A 24,357-nucleotide genomic window follows, 5' to 3' on the forward strand; every position below is an offset into this window, starting at 1 on the left:
GGTGGGGCTCATGCGAGGCGTGACCGCAGGCCCTGGCAGCGGGGCACGCAGGAGGCCTAGGCTGCTGTGTGCTTCCTCACAGCGGGCAGGCAGCCACACGCCTTGGGCCTGGCCTGCGAAGCTCAGTTTGTTCCCTCTGCCTGGAACAGGCAAGTGCCCGCACTCACACGCCTTGGGCCCGGCCTGGGCTGCTCGGTTTGCCCCCTCCAGGTGGAGCAGGCAGCTGCCCGCACCCACGCGCCTTGGGCCTGGCCTGGGCTGGCCGGTTAGATTTGGTCCCTCATGCCAGAGCAGGCAGCTGCCTGCTCTCACATGCCTCGGAGGCAGCAACAGCCCTTCCCGGCGCGGGAAACGTCGTGCCGGTAACCCAGGGACGGCCCGGAACGCCGGGAGCCGCTGCGCGCCAGACGGAGGAAGGCTGAGCATCGCCGGCCGCCGTCGAACGCAGCGGCCGGCGCCTGCGCAGAGGCTGCTGCCGGCGCGGCGCTGCCCGGTAATGGCGCACCGCGCGGGCGGGCGGACGCTGTCCCTGCTGCGGGGCCGCCTACGCCTCCCCGGCCCGGCGGCGGCCGGCGGCTGCGCGGGCCGCGGGCAGGCCCGCCTCGTCTCCTCCGGCGCCGCGGTGCAGAGGGCACCGCAGGCAGCCGGCGCCGAGGAGGCGGGTGAAGGTAGGGGTCGCCGGGCCGCGCCGCGTTCCCCTCAGGGCCTGGCTGCCGTGTGGGGCCGGGGCGGCATGGCTGTTTCTCCCCGGGGGGCGATGAGGTCAGGCGAGGGCGTGGGGAGTGGAGTGGCCGCCTGCCGTGTTTGCGGCGGGCGGTTCGGCTCCGGGAGAGGCTCCTGGGCACTAGCGGCGACCCGGGCGTGATGTGCTCCTCAGGGCCCGGGGAGCCTTTGCCGGGGGGATCCCGGCGGCAGCGAGGTCGGCCTGTGCTTTCCCGGCCGTAGCGCCAGGGTGCGGTCCAGGAGGCCAGAATCCACTGTCATTGTCTGGCATTTGGTTTATTAACCGTAGATATCAGCTGGAGGTAAATGAAGTGACAGTGGTTATTCCCGAGAGGCCCCCCTTAAAAAAACATAGGGAACGGTTGATTGTTGCAGTGTCTTTAGTACAAGCCAAGAACTAGTGAGGACTGTCCGTTGTTGATGTGCGGTAACTTGGATGTACTGTGTAACTTAAAGCATTTGTGAGCCTGAGGCCTGTGCTTCTACTTATACTCATGTTTCAGAGCTTGAAAAACATTAGGTAGCAACCTTTTTTTAAAGAGAGGAGAAAATCAGGCTGTATTATCACAGTTTCACAAAACCAACAGTCTTTTGCTGTTCATATCCTTGTATTAACAAATGCGCAGAAAATTGGATTAAGGAAAAATTCTAGATTTCAGGTAATCATTCTTGTTTTGGTGTATAAATTTGATCATTAGTCTCACCTGGTTTGCTACATGACTATGTGAATGCTTGCATTAGCATCAGCATGCAGAGGGCAGGATTAGAATATGTATGAGCACCGTGTGGAGGATGGGGCTGTTTTTTCCAGCAGCAGTGCTGGTGTATACCTGTTTAAAATAATTGTGAAACACTGGCTCTAACTGGAAATGTTGAATGGAACAGGGGAAGAAAGCAAAGTGGACTGCCTCTCATGCATTTAAAATGCTTACAGCCGCCATTTGGATGCGATCATCTGCGTCTGTGCTGTGCTCAGACTGTACAAATGACAGCAGAGCCGGGAAGAGATGTCAGAGCACGTCTTCTGCTATAGTAACTAAGCATGTACAGGTAGTAAATCAGGCAAGAATCACATAGCCGCTCTGGCCTAATGCAGAGAGCTGTGGGACTGAGAAGATCTGGGTTCATCTGCTGATTGTGTCACTCGTCTATGGGACTTGTCCTTTCTCCATCTCAGTCACTTCACACTTGTCTGCCCCTACAGAAAATAGGACATTTATCATCCTCATAAAGTGCTTCTTTGGTCTTCTGATGAAAAATGCTATGTAAAACTAAGCTATTGAAACAACTACTGTGATTATTATTTACAAGCCTGTGTGAGAGCTTCATAAACCCATAAAATAAAAGATTTTTAAAAAATATTAGTAAATACTAACAAGTGTCATTAGATGATAGTTAAGATTTTCTTGAGGCCACAGTATCTCGTGGATTCCTCAAAATCAAAAACATAGAATAAAGAGCTCTCTATTGAATCTTTCCGTAGCAGATAGTAGCTGCAGGGAAATAACTGCATGTTCTCCAGCTTCCCAATCTGAATTACAAATGGCATTATTAACAGGTAGCAGCTTCACAGGCTCTGGTAATGTGATGTGGTCAGTGGATTAGTTTGAGAGTTATGCAGGGAAGTGATTATGATTTCAAGTTTGGGACATGGCCCCTTTGCCTGTATGCAATCAAGAAAAAAGTTTCTGTGTTTCTGGATGTTCGAGCCTGTCTCATTTCCATGTGAGTTCTGTAGGCTGTCAGCAACAATATAGATTGCCAGTAGTGTGGTGAGGTATGACTGGTCTGTGGGTTTATTGTTGTAGAGTAGATGAAAGTATAGTATTAAACAAAAATTTTTGAGTAGGAGTTTACTGTAAAAGAAGCTGAGTTGTAAAAGTAAGCAAGTGTTGAATTGTTCCGAAGGTGAAAGTGCTGGTTTTGTGGTAGGTGAGAGAGATTATCTTTTCGGTGCAGCTTGCCAAAGGTCTAGCTCTGCCTCATACCCTAGCTGGTATTTCCACGCTCATATGTAGAGTCCGACTGTGTGTGCTGAGTTTTTTGACGGTGAACAGCAAATCAAAGAAGAGCAAAGATTCCTTCTATCATCAAGCTTCCTGTGGCATTAAGGGAAGTCAGTATTGTTTTCTTCCTACATTTCCTATTCCTTACAAATGTATGCATTTGTGAGAGAAATACACTTATGTTTGTGTGTTTCATTCATTCTTGATTGTTTTCTCTTTTGCTGTAACTCTCTTTGAGAGCCAGGACAAACTTTTGTTCAGTTGTTCAATCCAGAGGAAGAGACTAAATGTACTGAAATCAGTTTTAAATCTTTCTGTTTATATAGAAAAACCTTGATGCTCATTTCTTCTCACAGATGCTGAAGTCAATATCAGAAAGAAGACGTTCACTGAGGTCCAGACAGAACGATCGGAGCAAGCAGAACGGACTGTTTTAATTAAGTGCCCATCAAAACTTAACGAAAAAAAATTATTGCAGTATTTATCCAGTCATGGAAACATTAAGAGTCATTTCTTTTTTGAAAATCGTGTAAGTAATTAACAATGTAAACTAAAATCTAGACTTAGACAAAAAGAAATACCAGCATTTGGTCAAGGCCTCATGCATGCAAGTTAAGCAAATTATGTATAATTAGTATATTAAATTAGTTTTTATCTTTCTTAATGTTTACAAGTTGCTGAGCAACAGATTTTTATTCATAAGTCAGCTAAGCAACACCTCTAAGGGATAGCTAGTAACCTGTTTTGCACTAAATCTTTGAAACTTTTATGTAGCCCTGTTCACTGTTCTAGCAATAGAGCTAACTCTTTTTGATGTGTTTCTTGAGCATTACAGTTGTGAAGATAAATAGATTTTAGAACTTTTATGTTTAATGCTTACTGCCAAGAATAGCATATCTTAAATATTTTTGACCTCTTGTGAAAAAGCATCTAAAAAGTGTTGAGGTACAGAGCTTAGCATTCAGCTTCAGGACTGTCGTATTAAACTGTCTCAATACTCCCAGGAACATCTGAATAATAGCAGTACAATCAGTTCAAGGCTTGTGTGCATTTATCTAACCCTGTCTATTTCCATTCTTAATGTTTTAGGGTATCCATGCTTTAATAGAATTTTCAGAAAAGAACAGTATAGCCTCATTGCAGGATGCTGTTGGAATCCCAAGTGCTGCAGAGCATCACGTTGTCCCATTTAAATCTAGACTTTTTACTTTCACGCTGAAAAACCCAGTGAGTCAAGCTGCTCAAGAGACGCCAGTTCACCTCTCTCCTCAGTCTCACATTCCAGTGAAAGAGCTTATTCAAAAGCTTTGTCATGCAGACAGTGTAAGTAGAGGTTTCTAGATCTCTCTCAATTAAAAATGAACTATGTCCATTTCAGATTTGCAAGTGGTCATGTGCAACTTATAAAGAAATTTATTTCTATTAAAAAAAAAAAGTAACTCCTGTTAGAATTTTGTGTGAATGGTTCTCCTACATTGAAACAAATAGATGAAATTAGTCCGTTTAATTGTCAAAATCATTTTTTCTGTATGAAATAAATGTGTTTGAGATTAAAAAAAAAATCTTCTAGTTGCAATGATAGTAGATGAAAATATATGTTAATAGGTAGAAGATGGGTCATTGTATTTTTACAATGTTTATTTTCTTAACTAGATAAGCAGTCAGATGTACATTCTACTGAATGAGTATCAGCTTACAGAAGAAAATATCAAGCTCCGATTTCTGGCCTGTTCTCTGGTTCGGGATTTCACACATGCGTATTTTCCAGACAGCACGGTAAAGCCATTTGGCTCTTCAGTCAACACCTTTGGCAAATTGGGATGTGATGTGGACATGTTTCTGGACTTCCATGATGTACGAAAGCATGCTACAAAAATGGTAAGATTATGCTGTGCATCTTCAGTCTGTTGGATTTCTTCAACAGCGCAGCTCATTTGCTGTTTCACACACAGGAATCAGTTTATTTATAGTTAGATTTTACATGAGTTCATACTACAGACTGTGAGCAAGTTTATTTGAATGTTTGGATTTGAAGACTTTCAAAAGCTGGATGTGACATGAAAGAGATCTTCCTTGCAATAGGAAGAAAATGATTTGGTGTTTACGTAGACTTTGTACAGTTAGGGTGAATTTCACTGTGAAAAAAACCCCTCATCGTGTGAAACTGATTCAGCAATGTCAGACCTTCCCATCCTACTGTTGTGTTTTCTTCTCTGGAGTTGCTGGGCTTCATCCATGCTGTTTTAAAGCTTGGCTTTGATTTTTAGGGTCCTCCGTGTTCTAAAGCATAATAATTTTGTGCGTGTGTGTGCATGTGCATTTTGGGAGGGTTGTCAGGTTCTTTTCCTTAGTTTAAAGAGTTGACTTCATGCTACAGAAAAGTTACTGAAGTAACTGGGGTGCATACACATACATATACACACACACACAGAGGAGCGTGTGGAGGTGTGAAAGTTTTAAGACCTGGGATAGTATTGGTGAATAGTTGCAGGTGGCACACATGTTCATATTTGTGTTGTCTGTCCAGAGGAAATTACCATGTTAACAGCACCTGATTTTCATTGTGAAGGGAATTAGTTGGCTTTCTCCTGAAAGGAACCTGAGGATAAGCTGGTATATGTGAACTGTAGATGTTTTGGGGACCAGGACCCAGGAGCAAAACAGGAACTGAGCCAGGTCAATAATGCAGATACTTTCAGTTGTCAGACTTTCCATAAGCTACTTCATAATTATTTGAATGCCTCACTGATAATACAACAGTAAGCACCAAGACGAGTGGTGATTACTAAGCAAGTGTAGAGGCTTGAAATTGAAATACACTCACTTGAATTTGCTGACCAAAGTACGGAATTTGCATCACTACCTTGAGAAGCTGGAGGGTTACAAGACTGCCAGTAAACAATATTCAGTCAACATTGCCTTTTTCAATGCACATATTAAATTTCATCTTAATCATGTCTTTACCCATACTACGATTCAGAAATCTGCATTATGTAACCAAGTTCACATGTTTAGTGTTGGTATTTGGGCAGCTTCAAATCGTAATAGTTATTTAGAGTAGGTGGTGTCTCAGTCCTTGTGCGTATAGGCATAAAGAATGGGAAAGGACTATAGACAAGGCATTTTTGGAAGGATCTTATCTCTTGCTGCTGTTTTTTGACTGTGAACAGTGTAAATATCCTTTCGGAGAACGAAATATGAAAGAGAGAGATGAGAATCAGGATAGGAAGAAGGGAGAGTTGGATCAGAAATGCCCTGTGGAGAAGTTGGGATTCTTCATGGATTCTGAATGGGTAATTAAGTAAGTGATTCTGGCATTTTGAAAACTTTTCTTTTTATTTATACAGTGACAGATAGTTTGGGAAAAACTAGCTTTGTTTCCCTTAAAAAAAAAAAAAGAAAAAAAAGACAATGGGCTTAAGCTTTTGAAGATTGAAAATTCACTCAGCTTTTCTGTACAATTTGTATATTGCCATGTACGTTACTTTTAAAGAAATATCCCTTCAAACGTATATAGTTTTTAGCATTATTGCAGTGATCAAACACAACGAAAGCAAATATGTCAGCTAAAGAGTAGGATCATTGTGCATGTGTGGGGAGTGTTAAAATTTAGCAACCCTTTACATTTAAACAGTAAAGTTGCCTCTTAAATTTTGAGGGAAAAATCTTTCAAGTATAAAATGTCTATTTTCAAAGCATATTTTGTAGCTAGCTGTTTTCTTTAGTATTCATCCTCTGTAGAAATAGAAGTTCTATTGTGAACTTTAGAGTTATTCGATGATGGGATTACTAGCAGTTGTGATTACTTGTGGACAGTTGACAGACTTATTACTATGGGGATGCTGCAGCAAGAGCCAGCAGGGATACTATTCGAGCGTATGTCTTCAGGTTACATGATAGGTTAATAGGCTGCATGGCACACTTATACTCTGTGTGGTGCAGTGGGGCTTTTGTCTTGTGTGAGAGCACAGTGTTTACACACTAAAGATGATGGATCTTGTTGGTTTTGTTGAAATTTTCGAGCGTTAAAACACAGGCACATCTGCTGCATCAATGTGAAAGTATGTACAAAAATAAGGTGCATTAGAGCATTGTCCTGTAAAGAAGTGTAAAAATCGTTAGTGCAACTCTTGTGTCTTGATCCAAGCATAGTCAAAATGGGAGACTAAGGTGCCAGCACCTAGAGAGCTTTGAGCTTTGTAGGCGTAGTGGGTTAACCTTGGCTGATGTCCAGCTGCCCACCCAGTTGCTCTCTCACTCCCCCCTCCTCAGCAGGATGAGGGGAGAAAGTAAGATGAAAAAGCTCGTGCGTCGAGATAAAGACAGGGAGATCACTTACCAATTACCATCACGGGCAAAACAAACTCAACTTGGGGAAGATTAATTTAATTTATTGCCAGTTAATAACAGAGTAGGATAGTGAGAAATAAAAAAAAAAAAATTAAAAGCACCTTCCCACCGCACCTCCTTCTTCCCAGGCTCAAGTTCACTCCCAACGCTTCTACCTCCTCCCCGCAAGCAACACAGGGGGAATGGGGAATGGGGGTTGTGGTCAGTTCATAACGCTTTGTCTCTGCTGCTCCTTCCTCCTGACGTTGTTCCCCTGCTCCAGTGTGGGGTCCCTCCCACGGGCTGCAGCTCTTCAAGAACTGCTCCAGCATGGGTCCTACCACGGCGTACAGTCCCTCAGCAATGGACTGCTCCAGTGTGGGTTCCCCACGGGGTCACAGGTCCTGCCGGAAAAGCTGCTCCTCTCCATGGCCTGCAGCTCCTGCCAGGAGCCTGCTCCTGCGTGGGCTCTGCACAGGCTGCAGCTTCCTTCAGGGTATATCCGCCTGCTCTGGCGTGGGGTCTTCCGCAGGCTGCAGGGTGAATATCTGGTCCACTGTGGTCCTGCATGGGCTGCAGGAGGACAACCTGCATCACCATGGTCTTCTAGGGAATCTCTGCTTTGGTGCCTGGAGCACCTCCTCCTCCTCCTTCTTCACTGACCTTGGTGTCTGCAGGGTTGTTTCTCTCACACTTTTCTCACTCTCCAGCTGCTGCGCAGTGTTTTTTACCCTTTCTTAAGTAGGTTATCACAGAGGTGCTACCAGCATCGCTGATGGGCTCAGCTTTGGCCAGCACTGGTCCGTCTTGGAGCCGGCTGGAACTGTCTCTGTCCAACATGAGGAGTAGCTTCTGGTGTCTTCTCACAGAAGCCACCCCTGCAGCTCCCCCACTACCAAAACCTTGCCACGTAAACCCAATATAGTAGGAAAATAAGATGTTGGGTTTATCTCCTGTGATAGGCAACAGAGGAAGGCAAAAGTCTCATATAGTTGGCAGTGTGGTTTATAGGGATAGTGATATTCTCCCTGACAAATTGTGTTACTAGTATACATGTTGACTGTCTTAGAACAAGTGAAGACAAGGGGAGGTAGCTTTAGTTATAAGATGATATAGTAGCAGTGGAAAGGGTATCTTCTGATTTGTGCGCTATTGCAGCCTTTCAGGAGGTACCAGCAAGGGAGGAGGTCCAGGCATTTCAGCACCTGTTTACATTAAATAACATTTTTTGAGTCTTATGGCAAACTGATTACTAATTGTGAATTAAAAAAGGAGCAAAAGCGGGAGCATTCTTTACTAAGAGTGAATTATCAATACAGTGTTTGACCACAGATACGGAGTTTTTAACATGCGGGCAGTTTGGGAGATCAGTGAATGACTTAAAACAGAGTTCTGTCATATTTTTAGAGTAACAGTTTCTGCGTTAAAACAGTTATGCTTCTTGCTTAGGGTACTATATCAATTTACCCCAAAGTAATAGTTTACTTTATCTACGTTTGCTGTTTTGAGCAAAATGGCAAGAATAGGGGGAGAACCACAGGGTTGGGGCGAGTGTATCAGTACTTCATCTCCCCCAGCTGGCACCAAAGCTATATATGAAAGTCCTATCAATTATTAAGAGTGTCTGTTTTATCATTACAAAAAAGTCTTCATCCAGCTTTTGAGAGATACTGAGCTGCTGTCTGGGAAGGCACGTTGTGATTTTTGTCACAAACATAAAGGTCCAAACACCAGCGCACCTACATGTCGGCCGAGTCCCCATCTTTTTCTTTCCTGTTACCTACCTCAGTGTTGATAGTTACAGGCTCCTTTCACTTTGAGCCAGCCCTGCTGTAGCATGCAGCTACACAGCCAAATGGGATTAGAGACATCTGTCCTGGTATGTTCAAATACACATGCTAGCTGGAGAACTGTTGGCAAGAGGAGAGCAGGAACAGTCACCTCAGTGATTGCCAGAGCGACTCAGAAATTCAGTGCCTCAAAGTGAGTTTGTGGGAAAAGTTGCAAGGTCCATAACTTCTGAATTGTTTCACCTGTCTGTGAGTGCGTGTTTTCTTTGCACTAGCCTGTTGACAACAAAAGTAACCTCCGCTGTGTCTCAGAGGACTAGTCAGGTCACTGCATAATGCTGTTTGTATAGTATGCATTCACCCATGATGTGTTCCAAGGGGGAGGATAAGTCACTGTCAAGTATTGGATTAACAAGCAAAATTAGCTGAGGCTTAAAAACATAGAGAGACTATAAAGAGAACAGAGATTTCATAGGTATGAAGGTATTTTATTGAAATCTAAACTACAAATATGACAATTCAAAATACAAAGACCTACAGGAAAATTCATGTCTGATGTTGTCAAAATACATCTCCATGGTTTTTTTTGTCAGAAAAACTGTGTCTGATGTGATTATTTTAAGTCTTACAGAAACTTACCTTCATTTTGAAGGATTAAGTAATTTGCATGCTAAAATTCCTAATTTTTTTTAAAATGAAAAAGACATTTTCCTTTACACTGCTACTTGATTCACTAATAATGCATTGTTCTTTGAGGATTTGAAATGGAATTACTGGTGGTTTGAAATTAATGGTGGTTTGGTGGTGTTTTGCCCCTCTTACTTCTAATTTAATTGTATGCTCCTCTTTTCAGTCAGAGCGTATATGCTTTCTCGGGAATTCCAGAATTACTGATTTTAGGCAATAGTGAGATGTAGTAGTATTATAGCCTCATCTGAACAAGTAACTTTACAGTAAGTTGATCACTATTAACCTGGAAAAATTGAATCACTGAAAAAGAATATAAAAGAGAAAGCAGTATGTTTTTACCTTTTTAAAGCTCTGTGGGCTGCTTTGAATAATTCTTGTCTTTCAGTCTCTCATTGTACAGACTCCTTTGCAAATTGGTATAGTCTTTCAGAAGTATTCTTAAGTGTCTCTTTGGTTCCAGAACTAACAGTTTACTTTTAAAATTTTGTGTTAGAAAAAAGGTCCCTTTGAAATGGAGTATCAGATGAAAAGATTACCATCTGAAAGATTAGCAACTCAGAAAATTCTTTCTGTGATTGGTGATTGCCTTGATAATTTTGGTCCTGGATGTGTGGGTGTACAGAAGATACTCAATGCTCGCTGCCCACTGGTGAAATTTTCCCATCAACCGACAGGATTCCAGTGTGATCTGTCAGTGAGCAACAGGTAAGACCTGGTTTTAAAAGGTTTAGGAAGAATGCTAACGTAGTTATGTTCTGAAAACCTGTAATGAAGACTGTTTAGTCTACTCCTTTCTGTGTTCTTAACAAACGTGAATGTTGGCTCTGAAAGTAGGTTTTAATGTGCTTAAGATATCTTTGTCCAGCATAGGAAATACTTGCTAGCTGAAACTGAGCACTTGAAAACCACTCTATACAATAAGGTTGGCTTATAAGGAATTGAAAGAAGGCAGTGTTCGTTAGTCATTACTTCCCTTCATGTATATGGGTATATGCACAGCCTTCTTTTGATTGCTTTTCAGATTAAGCAGCTCCATTATGTTAACTTTCAGTGATTGGGCTTCTAGTTATTTTGGTGTCCCTTTTTTCTTCTTAAAAGCCTGCATACACCTGTTTGCTGGTAAGGTATCTTGAATGCTAAATTAACTTACTGCATCAGAAAACGGAGTCTGAAGTGTTACTGTCATTCAGGACCTTTCACAGCAGTGCCCAATAGAGGGAGCAGGCTTCTTAGAAATAGCTCTGTTTGTATCTGGTTTTCCTCTTCCAGCTTGCTCTCATTCAGTTGATAGTAAAGCATATAATTTATTTTGCTGTCACTTATTTTATTAAGAAATACCCACCTCAGTCCAGTATACATCCACAGCCCTGGCATAAGGATACATAATCAAAAATGAGTTATTAACCCTTGTCGCTGTTGTTAGGGAATAGCAAAATATGAGTGATTATCTTTCAGAATAGTTTTTATATGACTTTTAGTGCAGATTTTGTGATTTGTCTACATCAGATACAATCAGATCCTAGACTGAATTTTCTGAATTACCCAAAGTTCTGTTTCAGAATATGCAGGAGTTGTTAAGGCAGTACTGAACAAATGTCTTACAATAAAATTACTTTTGTATATGCAGCCACAGTGAAAGTCAGCATGCAGTTCTGTGCAAACTTCCTTGTGATTTTCTGCTGAGGGTTTGGCTGGTTGGGACTGTGTGTGTTGTCTTGTTATCATTTGGAGTAATAACAAACCTGTGTGGGCACAAGGAAGCACTTCACAGTTGGAATTTTAGAAGTCTAGGTGTTACAAAACTTTGACATGGTAAACTTCCCCGAAATGCCATGGTGGATTTTTAGAAGAATTCAGTGCAAGACTGGGAGTAAAAACTCCTGCAACTGTAGTTCAACAAGCACTTTAGACTAAAACTGACCCCAAAGTAAGTTTTGCTTTCACACCATGCTTCTATTTTTTCCCGCTTTTTCTTGCCCGCCCATTTGTACACTACATGAATGTTTCTGCAACCATATGATGAAGCAGATCAAAAACTGATCCATCGGAAAACCCTTATCCTTCCAGATTAATTGTTTTTTCAGCAGGACCAAACATTGGTCATTTGAAAATTACCAAATTGACTTGTTTTGCAGATTTCATTGTGTCTCTGCATTTCATGTATTTTTCAGTGCATTATTTTATTATTTTTTAGATTACAGTTGTAAAAGAAGTTCTAGTTGTATTTTATTATATGTTAGGATAGAGATATTATCTAATGTACCTCAAAGGCAATTGTGGCTAAATTGTTTTTCACGTTGATTCTGCACAGTTTCACTCCTGCGTACCTGATCGTGGTTTTTTGGTTTTGTTTTTTTTTTCTCCCACTGTGATGTGGAACAAGGAAACAGGAAACAGTGCAAATGCAGTATTATTATTTACTCATAACCGTATCCTTCTTACTATGGAAAACTACCAGGTATTTCATCCTGGACAATTTCAGGCATTCTCTTCTATTTTTTGAAATGGATAAAAGTTAAATTTTTTTTTATGGATACACTCTTCCCCTATAACTGATGCTCTAGGGCTGAACAACAAACGCTGCATCTGGTACTTCACGATTCTCTCATTATTTACATGTCTTTTACTTTTCATTTCTTCTTCAGCATTGCTATAAAAAGTTCAGAACTCTTGTATATCTATGGCTGTCTTGATTCCCGTGTAAGAGCGCTAGTGTTCACTGTACGATGTTGGGCCCGTGTTCATGGACTTACAAATAGTGTTCCTGGTACCTGGATTACAAACTTCTCTCTGACCATGATGGTCATGTTTTTCCTGCAAAAGAGATCACCACCTATCATTCCAACACTAGACCAGCTTAAAGAACTGGCAGGTAAGGACAGCTGTTTATGTGTTTATTAAAGTGACTTTCACATTTGTTTTCTCTAAAGTGATGAATAAACCCAAGCAATTTCTTTATGCTCTCAAATACTAATGCATATTATGCGTGCCTTAAATTTGAGGGAATATACAAGTTTTACTTGTCTTTTTTTTGTGAAAATAATGCCTTTTTAAAGGCAAAATAAATCCATTTTCAATACAATGCTAAATTCTATTTAGAGGGGTTAGGCTTGTTCTGTGCCTTAGATAATTAAAAGTCATTTATGTGCTCAATGCTCTCATGCTGGCTGTTTTTTGTTTATTTTATATTTTGTTTTTTAGCAGACTTGTAGGGTCTCAAATGTCTCTGCAGTTGTTACGGATTTTGTGCAGATTGATATGATGTCTATTGTTTTATAGATAACCAAATGTTTAAAAGAAAGGCTATATTTTTTCCTCACAATTTGTAATATCCTTGAGACTGTTCAGGCCATCTGCAAGTAATTCTTATATCTTCACAAACAAGCTGTTCTGGCTGTTTCATACATAGCTTTCAGGGTGTATTATCTTCAGTAAATCTTATGAAAGCGTAGAGAATTACACTCCAAGTTCTTGATTCCTCACTCATGCCTTCTGCTTATTGACATGCTTCCTTGGAAGCTTTGAGTGCTTTGAGTGGAGAAGAATGTCTGTGTTCAGTTGCTTTAAAATCAGTTTAAGCATTTCCATCAGAATTCTATAGAATTTTTATACATAAAACAAAACACCTGTCCTGAAATTTTACAAGAATGTTCGTAGTTCTCTTAAGTTTTTTAGAAAAAGTCAGTGGACACTTTGGGTCTAATTTTTTTTAAACCCTCATATAGATATTAACCTCAGAGATTTGTGCTGCTTAGTGTATAATAAAGCTCTGTATGCAGTGATATCAGGTTTGTTACTTAAAAGAAGTAACTTCAGAGATAGAAAGATGTCATATACCTTATTCCTGTAGGAATTTTGAAAATATGCCATTTACTTATGCTTATTTTCCTTTGCCTGTCCATAGACTTTTTTCTTTTAAATCTGGGACCACTTAAGTTGAATCTTAACCTGAAAGTTCACTTGTGAACTCCTAATTTGATTTACTTAATATGATAGCATTCATTGAATTCAATCATGTCTGTTACCTGAATTTTAGTAAATACAATGGCATTTTATTGTTTATCACTCCAAAATATGCCCACAATTTTTGTTTCAGATGAAAAGGACAAGCATATAATTGGAGGATATGATTGCTCATTTGTTAGTGATTTAAGCAAGATTAAACCTACAACAAATACAGAAACACTTGGTAGGTAAATCTTCATCAACTTTTTTTTTTTTTATTTTTATGAGCATATTGAAAATAAACTTTTCCTTAATGTTACTGATGCCTATTGTTTTTCTTTCCCTTAGATGTATTGTTAGGTGACTTTTTTGAATATTTTGGAAACTTTGATTTCAGAAAGAATTCCATAAATCTTCGAAAGGTAAATGAATTTTAATCTCTCATCATTATCAATTGAAGTTCTCTGTCTGCCGTTTGACAAACTACATATGCCAAGCAACAATTTCTGTCATTTTTAATTGTATATACAAAGTACATTTAAATTGGTTGTATCCAGAAACTGAGTCCTTTCTGTGAAGGAAGAGAGTTTTCCTCTCGGAGCCTAATGACTTACAGCACCATTAAGAACATTTACAGTGTCATTACTTGGATATGTTGGAAAGCACAAATTCTGATGCCAAGCCTGTATGATTTTTCTTGAAAACCTGGTAATAAAAGTGGCAGTTTTAAAAGGTAGAAGCTATTTTGCTTCTGTGAGAGGAAAACTTTTAAAAGGTCGTGATGTATGTCATCGCAGACGTATATGACAAACCCCATACGCCAACTGGCTTTGCATTTAAAGTTGGGAGTCCAGACCCAAATAGTGTCTGCATTAAAACTTACAACTGAGTTCTGAAAGTTGCTTTTGGTGCTTGAGTTTCCTCCTGCAGTTTGTATCAGCCTACGGTAAGCATACTTACAAGCCGGTAAGCATGACAGATAACGTGATCATTTTGTGCTCTCACTTTGGTTTACTTTATATGTTTAAGTCATGCTATTTATTGATACGTGTGTGCGTATGCAAGTATAATAGAAATATATATAAATGTAACTACCTTAACCTGCACCTGTTCCTGCTGGGCTGCTGACAGGATGGGAGGTTTCAGTGCCATGTTGCTGTGTGTACACTCTTGTTTGTGTTCTGTTTCCTACTTGGGCACTATAGACTACTGGCATAAGAACTCTTTTTGCTGCTGCAGGTTGATCCTAGAAACTGATTCATTAAGCTGGAGAACTTTTGTTTGCCATTAAGCCTTAAAAAAGGCAAGCAAAAACATACACATGTTGGAGCCTGAGCTAGTCAGGGGAAATGTCTGTGCTGCTGATGTTTGTCTGTTTAACTAGTCAGTCCTCTTGGCCCTGGGGCAAGAGTATGTAGCATCTACGTGGACACTTCCTGGACTAGCGGTAGCTGGTAGGTGCCTGCTAGAGCTTGCAGTGAAAGGCTTGCAGAGGTTCTGTAATACAGAACAGGTCATCTAAGTAGCACTGATAAGCACTGAGATGGAAGTGCATTTAAATAGCAAACTACATAGTTGTCAACAACTTGCATTGTACTATATACTAAGTGCCCAAAAGTGGACCATGATCTGAATAGCTCTGTACTTAAAAGACAGACTGAACTGGGAGGAATTTAAGCCAAGGCAGTAATCTTGTTTTGTTATACTAGCTCTTAATGAGCACTGTGAGAGGAATGGTTTGAACAGTTTAAGTGCTTGTTATAGTTTATCAAACTGGGCCGTGCAGGTTAATATGACACACTCGTGCTGCCCATACACAAATGGAGATAGGAGTAGGAGGTCGCAATGAGTGAGGTCTGAGGTTTGTGGAAAAGCAAGTAGGAGAATGGCCAAAAAGACAGGCTAAGCTGTAGTTGTGTGTTCTTAGCCTTGAAGGAAATCTAAGCTGAATGTGGCAAGGAAAACCACCACTAAGAGGATTCAGAGAACAGGAGTCATACAGTCAGGTTGACAGGAAAATTAACTTGATAAATAATGACTGTTTTTTTTGCAAAAAGTTCTCTACTAGGTCAAAATACTTTAATGCTAATGTAATAATTCAAGTGATTTGTTATTTGCTCAGCCTATAATGCACATATGCAACTTTGGCTTTTTCTTTACACTGTCTGCAGGGAAAGGAAGTAAATAAACCTGAGTCGTCTCCTCTTTATATCTGGAATCCCTTTGAACAAGATCTTAATATCAGCAAGAATGTTAATCAGCCACAGCTGGAGAAATTTGTAGCTATGGCCAGAGAAAGTGCCTGGATTTTACAGAAGGAAGATAAAACTCAGCGAATGATCAATAAAGAACCTTGGGGACTGGCAGCCCTACTGATACCATTTGGAAAAAGTAATCCCAGCAAGATGAAGAATAGGATGAAAGGAATAGGAAGTGAAACAATCAGAAACCTCTTGGACTCTTTAAAGTTAAATAATGCAAACAGTCTACAAAAAGCAGTGGGAAAGTGACTTTCAGCACAGAAACACAGTAGCTGATACTCTGTTTTAGGAATTGAATGTGACAATCTGAAGAACATTACTTTTAATATTTCTATTACGGTGAAAAGGAGAGTCAAATAACCTCTGTTTTCCATTGTGATGCTTTTTGTACAGGTCTGCTTTCTTTCTGTACATTTCCTCCTTACTCTTCACTTTTCCATCTGTTTTATGAATGAAGAGCATTCAAATGCAAGTTTCACAGATACATTTTGGAAGTAGCCTTCAGTTGGGCACTCTTCAAAAAAAAAAAAGAAAAGGACTGACAGGAGCAGCATGGGAAAAAGCCTTTGGGAATTCTCTTGGCTAGCATACAAATGATATGCTAAGTAAAAGCTCAAGAAACAACCACCTTTCAGTGAAACCACAGTTTGAAAGAAGATGAATGTGTTAGAACCATTGCTTCCAATCCAATAATGTTCTGGAAGCCAGTAAAACCAAAGTGCATGTATCTATTTTTGCCATTGTTTTCCATTCATGTAGATAGTGCCAAGACAAAATAAAGAGAATGGAATTAGATAGTAGGGTTTGCAGTTTCATAAAGGATTGCTGTCCAAGGGTAGTGCAACTGTTTTGTGTTGGAAAAGTGGTTTTGCTCTTGTGTTTACCACCTGATCTCAAATTTCTTCAGTTAACTCTCTTTTGTTTTCTGTACCCATAGGACTGGTTCCCACCCACACTTGTATATACACTCATGTTTCTCATTTTGCCTTCAACTTCACTTTAAACCTGTATTTCAGGTTCAGGCAGGAGCTTTTGCATGCCCTTCTTGCCTCATCGCTCTCCTCAAAGTTGCTGCCTGCTAGGTGACACCAAAGCCTTCCTCTCACTATCCTTTGCAGAGGGATCTGTCCCTTGCAGAGATCCATAGAGAATCATGTATCATGCTGGAGTCCTGTTCCCAGTCTTGCCTTGTTTTTCAAATATTCAGCAGAACGGTGACTGTCCCCCTCCCAGATCAGTTGGGCCAGCGAGAGTCAGTGCTTCTCATTGACTTAAAGCATTGAGTTCTCTGTCCATCTGCCACAAAAGGGAGTGTTTTCAGAGGAAGGGGGAGAGGAGAGGGGAGGGAAGGAAGGAAGTCAGAAAGGGAAATGGAGAGCAGGCAAATGTCAGATAGATTTTCCAGGTACATTTGTGAGTATTCTACCTGTCCAGTGTGAGAGCCACTCGTGCATTAAAACTAAATGGCAACGGTGATAACAACTCTACAGACTGTTGTCTTTATTCTTAACAGAAATTCTGTGTGAGAAATTACTGTAACTCGGAGATTATCATACAGATGCAACATCAAAGTTTATGATTACTGTTTCATTTTCAGTATTTTTAGATTCTTTAATGTTGCAGTAGTATATGATTTTGTGTAGACTTTCTTTCTAATGGTGTAGTCTGAACAGTTTAAAAGTGTGTTTTCTCTTTTCCCTGAGGTATTATTTGTTGGAAATACTGTGGGCAGTAATGCATACTTCCAAAGCACTTGTAGAAACTAGGCAATGAAAAGTACTTTCCAGCAGTTGGCAGACTAAAGGGTTAGACCTTGAGTGGCAGGAAGGCCTTCTTACAGATCAATTCCATATTAGTTTATTTGGAATTTAAAGTAATATACATATGTGTCCATTTCTGATTGATAAATGTTTTCTCGAATAATGACTCACATAGTCATTATCTTGGTCACAGGAATTAATTCTCATATTAACTTCTTCAAGACTGAGCCTTGAATTTCAAGCTTAGTTTTATACCTAAATCCTGGTGCTAGTGTGTGAACTTCTTTTTGGAGGCTGGGGTGAAGTTTATTGTAACTTGTTATTGGTGCTAACCCAAAGCCTTTGATAGCGAGCTTGGCACTGATGCTGTAAGGAGTCTGTTGCTACCTTAATCTTTACAGAACCTAGAGGTACATTTTCTGCTGTTTCCCCAGCAATAGACTTTGAAGCTTCTTGAAGATTAGGGCAATACTCGAGTACTTGTGAGTTTTCTTTTTTCCCAGCTAAACAAAATGGGTGATACTGCAGTGCAATAATAAGAAAATGGCTTATCAGGGACAGAAGCATACAGCAGAACTGTGGCAGTGTACCTACTTGCATTATATTCACAGTGGTTCACTCTGACATAGATAGGAAGGGTTTTGTAAGAATTTTGACACAGAGACACAGGACACTTGTAGTCAAATACCAATAAACTTTGTAATTTGGTTATACAGTTGAGCCACGCTGAAGCACATGCTTCATTTGTAAATGTGTATAGGCATTCAAGCTGCTTAGTATTCCTTAAAAGGCAGGGCAGAACATGGTTACTGTCCATGCAGCGCCTTTCAGCATCACTTTTCTGTTTAGACTGCCTGTCCCTTTTGGGAATAGTTCTGAACGCTTGTCATGGCTGCAGGCCAATTTCTGAAAAGAAAAGAAAGAAGCCAAAAGCAGTGTTGCAGCAATGGAAATGCACAGGTGATTGTCTCAGATGTCTGCAAGTCCTGAAGGCCAGCTGCTGAGCAAAGCCTAGAGACTTTGAGGAGCAGCTGTCATTGATGACATAAATAAGCCCGATGGGCAGCTCTCGTAGAGGAGGCTGCTAGCTGGGGGTGGAGAGCTGACCGTAAGCTTCCCTAGAGCATGAGCTGTGTCTGAGAGAAGAGCTGCGTGACACTGGTGGAACTCAAGCCACCTGTGGGAAGAGAACCAGACAGAGAAGAGGAGGACCAAGATTTGAGGGGGTGTATTTAGCAAATCAAGAGAAATGGTGTGATTATAATTTCCTGAGGGCAGCAGCCTTATCGTATTGAAGATGGTTAGAAACAATCAATATGGTTCTGTCAGTAAAAACAAGGGTTGGATATTTGTCAAGAAAGGACTATGGTAACAGTCTGGACTTGAGAGCTTGTTCATATCGTCCAAAAACATGTAAACAATGTCTCGGCAAGAGTGAGGCAGTAAGTTTTAGTTACTTCTCAAACTTGGCGCTGATATGCTATATTGTAGGACTGTTGGGGAGGACACATGTAACATCAGTGAATTAAACCCATTTTTGCCCCCCTGCCCCTTCCCCTCGCTGGGAATACTTTTTAGTGCAGTCTCACATTCCCTGGCTCTGAACTGGTTAGGGAAACTGAAAACTTTCTCAGTTCCTTGCCCTGAGAAAATGCTCTTTGGGACATTAACTTCAAGTTAACATTTGTTGCCAGGGATTTTTTTTTTCCCCCTAGATGTTGCTCACAAGAGTTGCAGGAATGGGTTCTGCTGCAACTGCCACTGCTCCATCATTCCTCTCTAGCTTCCTGGGAATCTGTGGCCTTGGTCTCCAGTTAGCTGCTGGGTGAGCACCTGTGTGTGATACTCATGGCTAAGACACAGTCACAAAATTGAGACTTCTTGGCTGGTAGCAGATGCTGTATTCCTCTGCCTCAATTTCAAAACTACAGTTCCTGCCTGGGACTCTGTCCTTTGGACTTCACATCACAGTATAATTCAGGTTGGGAGAGACCTTTGGACCTAGTCAAGCCTTCTGCTCAAGCAAGATCAGCTGTGAGATTAGACCAGCTTCCTCAGGGCTTTTAGCTAGTCAGGCCTTGAAAATCTCCAAGGATGGAGAGTGCACAACCTATTCCAGTGCTTGACTGTCCTCATCACCCTGATGGGCTGCTCTGTAGTACACTGCCACATCCTTGTCAATCTTACTAGCTTCTTTTCTGATCCTGACCCACCCTCTTAATCACACTGCTATCCATCACAAATGTTCAAGCTGCTTCTTCATGTAAAGAGCTCCCCCAGTCTTCCCTTCTTCCTTCCCTGCCTTTCCTGAGGAGCTTGTATCCATCCATCACAGTGCTCCCACCACATGCAAGCTCTCCCACCATATCTGTTATTCCAAAAGTGCTGTAGTAACAGCACGAGGAGCTCTAGTTCCTCCTGCTTGTTCCCCAGGCTGCCACACATTTGTGTCTGTACATTTGAGGTGGGTACCTTTTCATCCTTTTTTTATTGTTCTTGAGGTCCCTCTTGTTCCTGTCACCCTGTATCCTTTGCTCTCAATCTGTGTCCACCGCTGCCTCGCTTAACTGTGGGTTATAACTGTCCTCCCTTATCGTTCCTAGCTGAAAGCCTTGATACAGTCACTGCTCTTACCCTGCTTACAAAGCTTCAAATCCTGCCTAAAAATTAATTTCTAAAAGGATCTGCAGGAAAATAAGAGGTTGTGAGTACCAGATTGGCATCGGAGAAAAGCAGCAGAGAATACATTTGCGCCGCTGCAGGGGAGCATGGTGGAAACATCTGAGCTAGCCTCAGCTGTGCTGGTGCATCTGCCGAGAAGCACATAACACCGTGTAGAGACACTCGTGCAGGTGTGGAAGCAACAAAGTCCTGGAGACGCAGCACCGCTGCGTCTCCAGGACTTTGTTGCTTCCACACCTGCACGAGTGTGGAACAGGGTTCCGCTACCTAGCAGAGCTTGTCAGCTTGGATTTGGCTGGCGTTCTGTTACTTCTGGGTCCAGAGCAGTCGGGCTCTCAGCTGCAACGTAGCTGTACTCCGCGCTCGTGCCGGGTCTGTGGTCGCTGAGGAAACATGTTCTTACAACAGCATGTCTTCGTTCCTGCAAATTTATTTCTAAGTTCAATTTCGTTTATACTCTCTGGGGGGTACGGGCTATGTTTTTACTTGACACAATTTTGTACCTTTTGAAAAAGGAAAGATGGACACAGAACCTTTATTTAGATAATTTTGCCAACAAACTAGTTAAAGGTCCATGCCAAGTTCAACTGAAGCAAGTTTAGGATTTCCAGCCTGGGCTGCTTTGGAGATCTGGTGAATCAACAATTAGGAAGTTTTTCAAAGTGAAATAATCCTGTTCACTGGAAAGGTCTCTTTTCCAAATTCTTTGTCTTGCTTACCGCAAAATTACCACCAAGGTTCTCTTCTAGTACAAAATTCTTCTAAACGTCATGGGTGATTTGAGGTCAGTTTGTTTAAAACAAGGGTTAGGATTTATACAAGGCTAACCTGTGCCTGGAGATAAAATCTCTGCCTCCATAAATCCTCTTAGCTGAACGTCTTGATCCACTGCTTTTGCAGACCTGTTTCTCATACTTTCTCTAAGTAGAGGGTTGTTTTGCTTTCTTTTGCAGGACCTTCCTGCTTCCTTTCCCTCTCCCCATTGTCTTTTCATCATATCTCATCTCATCTGATCTCTAAAAAATAGTGTTTCATTTGTCCCATAGTATTTTGTGGAGCAATAGTGAATACAGCTGCATTCAAGAAACGGGTGGTTTTTAAAACGTGGCTCTCGCATTGCAATGTAACTTTTTTCGACTGCTTTATTTCTGGTGTAGATGGAATCTCCATACTGCCTTTTCCGTGGCTTGTAGAGGGATCAATTAGCTGGACTTGATGGGCCTCACCTACACTGAGCACGTATTTTTAGGAAGTCTGTTCATTTAAGAGACTTGTTTAACACAGTCTGTAGTATTAGAAAGCAGAAGTTCCCTGCAAATTTTTTGAGATGCTTTACCCTTCAAAATTATTTCTGTTTCCCCCTGTTGTTATGGGGAAAACTATGTTCAATTTGTTTCACAGAAAGACTTCAGAGATAGGTTTCTGTTCCCATGCTGAGCTCTCTTGTGCATACAGATTTGTAGTCAATGTAAACAGCGCAGCCCTGTACAGGAATCTTGCATGGAACAACTCCCAGAATATGTCTTCTAGGTATTATCCTCGCAGCCTAACGGGGGAAGTAAAAGCCCCACGAATTACTAAGGCATAGCCTCCCATTTATGTTGCTGACTCCACGGGATGGAACAATTCCTGTAATTCTGTATTGCTTTTTCTCATGTTGGACACAGGCAAAACTCTGCTTTCCTGCAGAGAAAATGTACATATGTTAGAAGTTGGATTGTTAGGTTGAAAAGCAGTATTATTTAAATTCTTTCTGAATATTTACAGCTTAAGTTTGGTTTTCTAAAGTCCTTCTCTAGGAGCTACTGCTAGAGATTTTCAGGATGAGAGAAAGAACTGGGAGAATACATAAAGGCTTCATATTTCAAGTAATTAGATAAATGGTAATTACTATTGGATTAATTATAAAAAATAATTATATAGTGGAAAGTAATACATGTAACAATCCAGCAATAACAAGGAACACTGCCTTGTCTCTTTGAACCAATTTTCCTCCCTTAATTTTCTGTAGTCCTCCCAGTGGTGCACTACTTTTATAAAAGGATGGGATTTGGGAGAGCATACTGAATGAAAATTACAATATGCAATACATGGGAGGGTGAGTATTTAGCCACCACAGTAAATAAAAAAAGAAGCATTACTGACTCCATCGTGAAATGAGATTCAGAGATTTTGTGACTCCAGAAACACAATATAGAGAATTGTTCTGTGGATCTTTAGGTGATTCATACCACTTCCTTTTGAAAATTATCTTTGGACACCTATCAAAAGAGGGTTTGCTATAATTGCTTGATATCTGAGCTTGCAAAGTAAGGTCTCATTTGAAATGACCGTGATCTGTTTTGTTGAGACACTAAAGACCTTAGCTATTACAGTTCTGCACTAAAATCCATGTTTAAGAGGGTTTGCATTGCAGTTGGCTTAGGAATGTGGAATATTATCATTTTCAGTTATCCTAAAAATGCAAATGCTTACAGATAGCAACAGACTTTCACACTTCTCCCACTTAGGCTGTGTGATTTTAGTTCCCCTTTTTACTGTAGACAATATTTTCAATCTTTGAAATGTTTTGTAGCAATTAATTTTATATTTCTTCTAGAAGATAAATAATAAAGTAAAAGATCTCCTCTGTATTTGTTCAGTACGTTGCTGTTCCATTGTGCTGTTGAAGTGCTTTGATCAGATAAAGAATAAAATATCTGGCACTTGCCTTCCTCAGATGTGGGCAGAGGTTTGTTGCATACTGAAATGAGGATACGTTTTGTAGAGCAATGGTTTTGAACTGTTGATCTCTGAACCCTCAGTGTCCAGGGGACTTTGTCTAAAGAGCTCACCAAACAAAGCAAGAAAACAAAACCCTGAGAAAGCCAACCTGATTGTCAGCCAGCTTCAATTCACCCAACAGAGGTTTTTAACTTTGGGGATTTTCCAAACAAAACAAAGGTCAAACCAACTGCTGTTGAGTCATGGTTGGAGACGTAGCATTTCTTGCATTCCAGCATCACTTTATGATTAATAATTTGTTTAAGTAAATGGTGGTCTGTGAAGAGTACGTCTCTGTCGCTTACAAAACATGGTTTCTAATGAAGAGAGCAGAAATACTATTTTGGATGTCTGACAAACTCTGAAAGATATCTCTTGGTGGGGAGAGAAGAAATTTTTTCTAGCAGAATATCTAATGTTCCTGAACCCTGCCCTGGCAAAAAACTTGCCTTTTAGCCTTATAAATTATAAAGGGGAAATATGGGTGTCTCAGTTTGTCTTGATTTAATTTTATCCCACATGTATAGGGTTACAAGTATGTGGCAGTTAGGCATAAGTGATAGGATTTTATGCTCCAAATGCTGGTAAGAGAGAACCTTCAGATCACGTAGGTTAACATAGACTTGATTCAAAGACACCTAGTCCAAATCTCCTACACTGTTTTAGACCCCATCCAGCATTGCAGCAGAAGACTATAAATATTAACTACTGCCAGCTGCTCGCTCCCAGTAGGGATGCCTTCCCCTGGAGTTAATCTTTCTGATTCAGTGGGGACCTTTGATTGCCAAGCTGACCCAGGGACTTGTGAAGCCTGAGAAGGCAAAGAACAGTTTGTCATCCCCGTGCTCCATTCCCAGCAAGTTTTTTCCTCCTGACTCCAATAACAGCAGGACACAACACTAAAATTCTTCTCAGATACAGAAAGAGTGGACAATGATGTTATAGCATGGCCATTTCTATTCCTCAGACTTGTGCAATTTATGTTGTTGGGGGACGATGACACATTTTTATCTAGCATCTTTATTCTGTTTTTTAAAAAAGATTTATGAATGGATTTTTTTTTTTTTTCTTCCCTGGAGTTTAATAAGCTAGGGCTTTCAGAGTTGTGCTTCGCTTGCTCCCATGTTTGTCCTGGCAAAGAGCAAAATTTAAAGCTGAGCCTTTTTCTGCTGGGTGTTTTTCTTTTCTGTGATAAACACAAAATATGCAGTTGGTGTCATGAGAGCAATAGGTGTGGGATCCGACTGACACTTCCCAGCAGAAAACTCTCCGTCTTGCCAGGCCGTTGAGGAGACGCGACAATGATTCATTTCGGTGATAACGCAGCAGGAGCACAAGTCCAATTGTTTGCTATGTGGGTCAGAATGGGCTATGTTGGCATCTCTGTTTGCAGACTTTACAAAGAAGT

The 24,357-nt window shown here is 40.9% G+C and overlaps 1 protein-coding gene across 1 annotated transcript; it reads left to right on the plus strand.

Annotated features, from left to right (window-relative positions):
- The first annotated feature begins 496 nt into the window (after positions 1 to 496).
- MTPAP (mitochondrial poly(A) polymerase) lies at positions 497 to 16,998 on the plus strand. The gene is made up of 9 exons (XM_050892729.1): positions 497 to 668; positions 3,086 to 3,258; positions 3,819 to 4,052; positions 4,383 to 4,607; positions 10,032 to 10,243; positions 12,184 to 12,410; positions 13,635 to 13,727; positions 13,832 to 13,905; positions 15,655 to 16,998. Exons 1-9 carry the CDS (start codon positions 497 to 499, stop codon positions 15,991 to 15,993), a joined length of 1,749 nt encoding a protein of 582 aa, XP_050748686.1. The 3' UTR covers positions 15,994 to 16,998.
- The last annotated feature ends 7,359 nt before the right edge of the window (positions 16,999 to 24,357 follow it).

The sequence above is a fragment of the Gymnogyps californianus genome, chromosome 2 (assembly GCF_018139145.2).
Source record: "Gymnogyps californianus isolate 813 chromosome 2, ASM1813914v2, whole genome shotgun sequence".
Taxonomy (NCBI): domain Eukaryota; kingdom Metazoa; phylum Chordata; class Aves; order Accipitriformes; family Cathartidae; genus Gymnogyps; species Gymnogyps californianus.

Coding starts and splice junctions, on each gene's coding strand:
- MTPAP (XM_050892729.1), top strand. CDS start 497: ATGGCGCACCGCGCGGGCGGGCGGACGCTGTCCCTGCTGCGGGGCCGC. Junction 3,259..3,818: donor ATTTCTTTTTTGAAAATCGT/GTAAGTAATTAA, acceptor TTAATGTTTTAG/GGTATCCATGCTTTAATAGA. Junction 4,053..4,382: donor AGCTTTGTCATGCAGACAGT/GTAAGTAGAGGT, acceptor TTTCTTAACTAG/ATAAGCAGTCAGATGTACAT.